The sequence below is a fragment of the Chenopodium quinoa genome, unplaced genomic scaffold (assembly GCF_001683475.1).
Source record: "Chenopodium quinoa cultivar QQ74 unplaced genomic scaffold, ASM168347v1, whole genome shotgun sequence".
Lineage (NCBI taxonomy): Eukaryota > Viridiplantae > Streptophyta > Magnoliopsida > Caryophyllales > Amaranthaceae > Chenopodium > Chenopodium quinoa.
Genome location: NW_018743050.1, coordinates 655960 through 664400, shown reverse-complemented (window position 1 = coordinate 664400; position 8441 = coordinate 655960). Strand labels below are relative to the sequence as shown.

Here is an 8441-nt window from a genome sequence, read left to right as displayed (position 1 = left end):
GAGCATACTCCTGAAAACATTTAGAAGTAGATAGTATTATTTGTTATAGATTTTTAGAAGGAGGTATAAATATACTTGGCTAGAAACCAGTGCTAATAACGTGTTAAATATTTACCGATAGAAAGTTTTATTTAGAGAAATAAAGAAGGAGTAAGTGAAGATGGGGAAATTGGTAGTGTTGCTCCGGTAAATTTTCTTGTGTCATTAACACTTGCATGACACTCTTTATATAGTCATGAGTGTTCAACTAGGAGTACAATAATTACATACATATAGCCATATGAGTTCACAAGGGTTTGGACTCATATGCGCATTATAACATCAAATCAATAATTGACATTCACATTATCTTCTAACAGACACTATATTTTATTCAAGAATCGCTTATCATATCAACCAGGTTAGTTCTTTTTTCCTCCAACATCTCTTAGTACATTTTTATTAATTATTTTGTAACATCTCTCTCATTCCCTCTTAATAACCACCCCAAAAGATTATTGGCTCGAGATTCACTTAGGTGCTATGTTTTTAATTGAGTTTCATACCAGACTAGATAGACCAACTTGAACCCAAACCCGACCCAATCAATTGATTTGTCAAGCCTATAAACCATTGGGAAACATTTTGGTGCAATCTACAACCAAAGGTTGCCAAAGAGGTCATCAGATAAGGCTTTCTTCTTCACTCTCTACTTTCTACTCTCTCATCAACAATGGCAGAAGCTTCAACAATAGTATTCCAAACCACACTACTCCCATCTCTTTCCTCTCAATTCCACCACCATTACAATCACAATCCCCTCTTCTTTCCAAAGCCCATTCGTACACCCAAAATCCACAACACTCTAACCCCAATTCAGTGCTCAATTTCCACTGCTGCAACCCCAGATACTGCTTCTGCAGTTGACAGAATTCCATGGGGTTGCGAAGCTGATTCGGTCGAAAATGCCGAAGCGTTGCAGAATTGGCTTACAAAGTTGGGTTTACCCCCTCAAAAGATGAGGATTGAGAAGGTGGATGTTGGTGAGAGAGGTCTTGTTGCAAATAATAATATTCGGAAAGGAGAGAAGCTTCTCTTTGTTCCTCCTTCTCTTGTTATTACTGCTGATTCGGTATAATTCTTATTCATGAATCTTTTTTTAATTTCAAGTTCATTTGATCAATACTTTGGAGGGTTGTTTCCTTTTTGTTGGTGATTAATCAATTGTATAAGATTGTTAGTTATAGCATTGAATCGTCGAGTTTGCTTGTGTTGGGGTCTGTTAAGATTGCTACTTTTAAACAATTGTAAGCTAAAAGTATGTCATATGAACTTACAAAGTGTATCAGGCTAAGCAAGGAATCAGGGATGGGATAAGCCATGATTCCCTTGGTCTTTCATACTTTTGCGAAGGTTGTGCCATCGCGAAAGAGCTATTAAAAGAGTTAATTGAAATGCCATGATTATCTTGGATGATTGAGCCATTGTGGAAACTTAAAATAGTATGAAATGATAGTGAATTAATGATGTTATGTTGTATAACAATGAATGCTGTTGGGGAAATTTATAAGTTGACTTGCTATACATTAAGATTGGCCTATTATTTTAGGATATACCGAAGTAGGATGAGGCTTGTTAAAGTAGGATTGATTATATAGTTTTTGAGGAATAATGTATTGTTGTATAACAATGAACTCTTTTCGGAATGTCTATGTTGTTCCCGAGTAGGCCTAGAGCAGTAGAGCTAGGTGTACCTAAGGTTTATTTTTGCTTATTTTATCAACTTTGCTCACTTGGGAAATGTTAAATGAGCAAAATTGATAAAATGAGCTAAAATTACTCATGGATACACCTAGCTTAGGTGTGTACTCGGGAATAACTAAGAATTGTTAACTCTTTTGGAACGGAAAATCAGTAGTGATACTGCGATGCTTGCACATTGTAGAATTGTATTCAGCTTTCCTTATTTGATCGTTATACAATCTCTAGTTTCTTATAATAAATTAATAATCCTATGATTTTCATATTTAAGTTTAGTGTTCATCTGATTTTATAACTTGCTTTCCAAGTTTGATCAGCCTGACAAACAACCATAGCAGTTAATAGATTAGGACCTGGGGTTTAGTCAGCATAGTTCTTTACTGCTTCAGATTACCTGCCTTCCTTTAATTGCATTAAGCATATTGAGAGAGATATTGAAGGGATACTTACAAAGTAACAGATTCACTGAAAAGAAAAAATTCATCGTTCCCTAGCAGTTTTAGTAGCATTACATACGCTTCCTTTAATCTTGTAAGAGACAAGAAAATGACTGTTGACCAGATATCAATTTCATATGAAGTCTCTTCTGCTAATATGTTTGGCTTGCACCAGATATCAATTCAATATGAAGCATCTTCAGCTAATAATGTCTGGCCAATCAATAGTTATTGTCTTGTCTCTTACAAAACACTATTTGTTGTAACAAGGGTAAGGTTGAAGTTATTTACCAAAAAAAAAGGGGTAGATTGAAGTTGGCCAACAGGCCCAACAATCTTAAGCTGCTTTACTTTTAATCTTTTCAGGCTATATCATCTTGTGTAAATTACTAGTCTAAATGTGGATAAAATTTTAACAGAATACAACTGCATGACACACTTTTTTTTTTCTTTTTTTTGTGTCTTAATTGCCATGAAGCAATTCCTTGTTCATATATCAGGAGTGGGGCTGTCCCGAGGCTGGTAAAGTTCTGAAAAAGAATTCTGTTCCTGATTGGCCACTGCTTGCGACATACCTAATAAGTGAAGCAAGTCTAATGAGTTCATCAAGATGGAGCAATTATATCTCAGCCTTACCTCGACAACCCTATTCCCTTTTGTACTGGTAAGCTAGCTCTTTAATCTTCCAGCTAAATGTTGGATACTCTTAGTTCCTTTTTACAATATCTCGGCAGAAAGGGTATACTCTCAATGTCTTCCCCTACAGCTTCTCTACGTCGTTTCAGGACTCGTTCAGAGCTGGATAGATATTTGGAAGCATCCCAGATTAGAGAAAGGGCTATTGAAAGGAGTAATGATGTTATTGGAACGTAAGACTTTGTTCTTGTCAAATGGACAATTTGATTTATCTGGCTAAGGCAGATTTTTTTTTTCTTCATGGGAAACAACTATTCATCAAATCATTAATATCAATGTCTCTATGTGCAGATACAATGATTTAAAGCTCAGGATATTCTCTAAACACCCTGAATTATTCCCTGAAGAAGTATGTATTGTTTGTTATGAAAATTATAATATTGTGGTACACATTTGTGTTGTTATTCCTTCTCATTTACCTTTTTTTCAAGACTCCTTATTTTTCTTCGCACCTGCTAGTCACATTGGCCTTGCCAATAATTGATGTACAGGTTTTGCTACTGCGACACTGATTAAGTTTTATTTATTTTTTATTTTTTATTTTTTTTTATCATACTTATCAAAATTTCTTAGTCTTTTAGTGTGCGAATATATGTTCTGGATTGACAAGAACTCAGTGGCCATAGATCTCCACTCAACAGTTTATTTTTATCTTTATTTCAGATCCTTCTGTCACCTTTTTGAAACAGACTTCCGGTGAATGTGATGATTGTTTGCATTTTGTAGCACAGCACATCCTCTTGATCATATTAAACTGCATTGACTATTATGTTAAACTTTCTGTCTTCAACTCATAAAATATGGAGCTGTCTGAAATCTTACTCAAATATAATACGTGTATCACTTTTCTACTGATTTTCCATGTGCAATTGAAAATGCAGATTTACAATATGGAGACATTTAGATGGTCATTTGGCATCCTTTTCTCACGATTGGTATGTTGATTACTTATGGTAATCTCAGGATTGACTATGGAGTGTATATATATATTTTTTTTTCTGTTTGCCTTTTATAAATATGATTCTACAATTCATTCTTGACATTCCTTAATACATATTTTGGAAATGTCTTTGGGATGTTTCAAAACATTTGTCCTATGTGCTTATGAGTAACACCCAAAAGATATGCTACAATTCATTCTTTACATTCTTTAATATGTACTGTATTTTTTTGTTGACTTGGGTAGTCAAGGTGATAAAGCTAGTAAGAGTATAGATGTCAATTTTCTAATATTTTTCCTAAAAGATTTTCAGCATGATTTTGTATGTAAGGCATCTTAGACCCTTTTTTTTTAAAAAAAATAAAAAAAATATCTTTACATGGGTAATTGTTTAATCATGCTGGATATGCTAATGGAGATACTCCTTTTGAGTGAAATGATTAGGCATTATTAGGGCTGACAGTTTTTGCTACCGAAGAAAGTGATAAATTGGAGAGCTTTAAGGGTCATTTGAAAGCTTATGAGTCATAACAATGTAATGATTCTACGATCGGTATCTGAATTTAGATTATGACAGTGAACTGCGCTGAAATATTGTGCCATACTGTGAATGCTGGATGCTGATTAGCTTTAAGATTTATAATATTGTAAAATATTGTGCACTTTACCTAGTGAATTGTTGATGATGAAAAAGATGCTACATGCTTAACAAATAGGACATCTGAGAAAAAGAAGATTTTCTATAGTTCCAGCAGAAGATATCCAAATCTATCATCCAGTTGAGGAGGAGACAACATATGGACAGAGCCCAAAAAAAAAAAAAAAAAAAAAAAAAAAATGAAGAACAAAAAATAGGACAAACTGAGGAGTAAGGGATGGGAAGGTAAAAAAAAATACTGCCATTTGACACAAACCTCTCCTATGACACTGTAGTGGTACTTCATTACTTGGCTGCGAAAATAGTCTCATCAACGCTTCTTTATAAAGTTGGTCCAGAGCTCCACTAAATGTCTAGATGTACCCAGACTCTAGCCTCAATATAGGATTTTGGAGTTCTATTGCAACAATAAGTCCCTTAAACATTAGCTCTAAGTTTTCCTGCAGCTTCTTAAATCAGTGAATGATTCAATATTATAGAGATGCACTTATGGCCTCTTCATATTATGGATGGCATATTACCTGTGGTAGTAGAGACATATTTGAGTTACTGAAATTTGCATATTTTTCTAAAAACTAACATCTAGCATTACTTTTTCCTGAAAATGTAGGTAAGATTACCTTCAATGGATGGTAAGGTAGCATTGGTACCATGGGCGGATATGCTCAACCACAGTTGTGAGGTATATGATCTAGTGCTAGAGCCAAAAATATTGTCCTTGATAGATATTTCACATTTAGATAGCATAAAAAGTCTGGGGAAAGGGCTTGGCCTAGTTTGGTCAGATTAAGTATATTAATCAAATATCTTGATTTTTCGTAGGTGGAAACATATTTGGATTATGACAAGTCCTCAGAAGGCATTGTCTTCACAACTGACCGCCAATACCAGCCAGGTGAGCAGGTAAATCGAAACTATATAATAATTTCAGTACAAGACTATATCAAAAAGCTGCTAAGTAAGTTTTTAAGTCACCAACATCGAAACCTGATAAAACTTACTTTGCCATGCTCCTAAGGGCACAAAGATAAGATGCAGACCTCTTATATTGTCTGTAGCATAGATTTCCTCTGTTTTGGCTGTTGTCCTCCCTATTAAAATAAAGGAAAATTAAATTGATGTCAAGAAGCAAATATCCTTTTTTCTCAAGAGTGCTACAAAATAGAAAGATGCTCCTTAAGGTTTGCAATTAAATTGAAGGTAATACAAAATACAAAATAGAAGGCTGCAGGGTTTCTTAAGGTTTTGACTCTTTCTTTTGTTTTTTTTGAATAGGTGTTTATATCATATGGAAAAAAGTCTAACGGGGAGTTGTTGCTATCATATGGTTTTGTTCCCAAGGAAGGAACCAATCCTTCTGATTCTGCTGAATTGTCATTGTCATTAAAAAAATCCGACAAATGTTACAAGGAGAAGCTTGACGCTCTAAAGAAATATGGGCTGTCGGGGTAAGTTTACGGTGTATGCTTGTATGAGGTGCATAATTGAGTATGAAAACAAAAAACTATCTATATCCAGGAGGTCTTACAGAATTGTGGATGATTCTTTTATATGATGATTTTCAAGTTCCCCCCGCCCTTCCCTTGCTTTGCATTGTTAGCTGTGTCTTAAGCAATTGATTTCACTGCTTGATTATCATCTGCTTCTGAACTGGGTAGTATGATTGATAGTTTTTGTTGATAATTAACTGAAAAATTGTTATCTAGATCTCAATGCTTTCCTTTGCAAGTGACTGGTTGGCCGGTTGAGATGATGGCTTATGCTTACCTGGTAGTCAGCCCACCAAGCATGCTACAACAATTTGACGAGGTACTATATCTGCTGATTAGCTTTCTTAGAGCAGATATGATTTCCTGGGTTGTTTGTTAGTGATCCTCACAGAGTTATGTTTCAGATGGCTGCTGTAGCATCAAATAAAACAGGGGCCAAGAAGAATATTAGATACCCTGAAATAGATGAGCAAGCTTTCCAGTTCATTTTAGACACTTGTGAAGCAAGCATTGCAAAATACACCAAATTCTTGCAGGTAACTTTAGCTGTCTAGAATTATTCATTTATGACACGCAGATCTTGCAGAAAAAGTATGCACACACGCACACTATAAAATTAGCACCACTTATTTGATTTGCCAATATCCATAAACCATATCATTCCTCCTTTGACAGGCAAGTGGATCTATGGATTTGGATGTGACCTCACCAAAGCAGCTGAACCGAAGACTCTTCTTAAAGCAACTAGCTGTGGACTTGTGTAACAGTGAAAGGAGGATATTGTACCGCACCCAATATGTATGAAATCTCCTCATCTTAGTTTTGCTTACTGAGTCCTAATGTGAATTTTTTTGCAAGTTTTGATCTTGCTCTTTGTTTCTCGTGAAAGTTTGTGCCCTCTTTCAAGCTACCTCCCCATTCATCTCATGAATTTATCTGACTATTACAATTGTCATGTTGGTGTAGATACTTAGGAGGAGATTGAGAGACATAAGATCTGGTGAACTGAAAGCTCTCAGATTATTTGATGGTGTCCGGAATTGGTTTAAATGAAAGTCTTTGAAATTTAAGCAGATTGGCATATTGATGCAATTACCTGATAACAAGCTGGGATTATATTTCGATGGTAAGTTTTTTGGTACAAATATCTCAATGGTAAGTAAACTTACCATTTTGGTAGGATTGATTATATGTAATGTGAATTATTGTACACCTGATAGTAGAAACTTTTAAAGTTGCTTATATTGGCTATGTATTGTCTCTTTCTTCTCCTGTAATGTGAATTATTGTACACCCCAACGATCAAGTGAAGATAATAGAAACTTTAAAGTTGCTTTTCTTGTCTATACATTCTCTTTCTTCTCCTGATACTACCATCTCACTTTTGAGCCATAAAAAACTTAGATGTCTATTTTGCAAGAAATGATAGCCCGATACATAGGACTTGGCACAATGCCAATCTCAAGTATCGAGCTATCATTTCTCCCATTTTTCTGTATGAGGGAGGTTGTGCTGAGACTGCCGAATGCAAGCATAACGATTTTGTGTATGTCAATATCTTGTGAGACTACATTGAATTTACAAGGGCAGAGCTTTTGTGTAGAGCTAGAGCATAGGGGTCATTTGACCCCAATAACTATTTGCAACAACATAAAAAATGATTAAGAGATTAGGAGAGGAAAGACAACTAATAATGACAAGATTTCTATTTCGTGGGGATATATGACGGTTACGACTCATGCTGCTTTGCATTTGGTTTGTGTCATCTAACTAAATGAATAGTGATCTCGTCAATACTTTGAATGAATGCCCCATACTAGAGGGTTAAAGTGTATATGCTAAACAAAAGGAGGTATATTAAGGCAAAGTTAGAGGATTTGGCAAAATTTAGTCGATTGGTGTTTGGTGTTCAGTTGATGCAGATATTGAATTGGACTTTGTTTTTTTAAGACAACAGTGACACAAAGAAATCTGCCTATTAACAATATCCTAGGCTTAGTAAGTTAGCATGGGTATGCTCTAGTTCAAAGTAAATTATGAGTTCATAGATAAAGTCAAAAATAGACATATAGTAGTATAGGAATGGTACCCACCCCATCTAATGATATAAGGGTAAGTTTATTGCAAGTCTTCAGCAAAGTCTCAATATGAGTCTTACTCAAGATTCTTGCAATAATTTCATCTAAGACTCATGTGAGTCTTATATAGAGTTTGGAAAATCCAAACCCATGTCAAGACTTTGCAAGGCCAATGAAAATTAGCCACCTCACCAACCAAAAGTTTACAATAATTTTTAAAAAAATAAAAAAAGATATTTTACAAAAAATAAAATTATTTTGAAAAGAATTAAATGAGTTTGGAGTGAATCTTGGGATAATGTGTAAATTTGGAGAAAGTCACGTATGAATCTGAATAATATAAAGTATTTTAATTTTAGTGGAAAGCTGATGTGGCAGAGTCTGAAGTATGAGTCCGAGTCT

At 34.8% G+C, this 8441-nt stretch overlaps 1 protein-coding gene across 2 annotated transcripts; it reads left to right on the top strand.

The window, feature by feature from the left end:
- The first annotated feature begins 627 nt into the window (after positions 1-627).
- LOC110730842 (ribulose-1,5 bisphosphate carboxylase/oxygenase large subunit N-methyltransferase, chloroplastic-like) lies at positions 628-7307 on the top strand. Of its 2 annotated transcripts, none has more exons than XM_021910669.1 (12): positions 628-1111; positions 2678-2841; positions 2963-3046; positions 3165-3222; positions 3755-3808; positions 5082-5153; positions 5294-5374; positions 5747-5919; positions 6178-6280; positions 6366-6497; positions 6637-6759; positions 6928-7307. In XM_021910669.1, the coding sequence occupies exons 1-12, from the start codon at positions 713-715 to the stop codon at positions 7012-7014; spliced, it is 1530 nt and encodes a 509-aa protein (XP_021766361.1). In that variant the 5' UTR covers positions 628-712; the 3' UTR covers positions 7015-7307. The 2 variants fall into 2 exon arrangements, with proteins under 2 accessions (XP_021766361.1, XP_021766362.1); XM_021910670.1 differs by having other exon boundaries at positions 899-1111; positions 2656-2841.
- The last annotated feature ends 1134 nt before the right edge of the window (positions 7308-8441 follow it).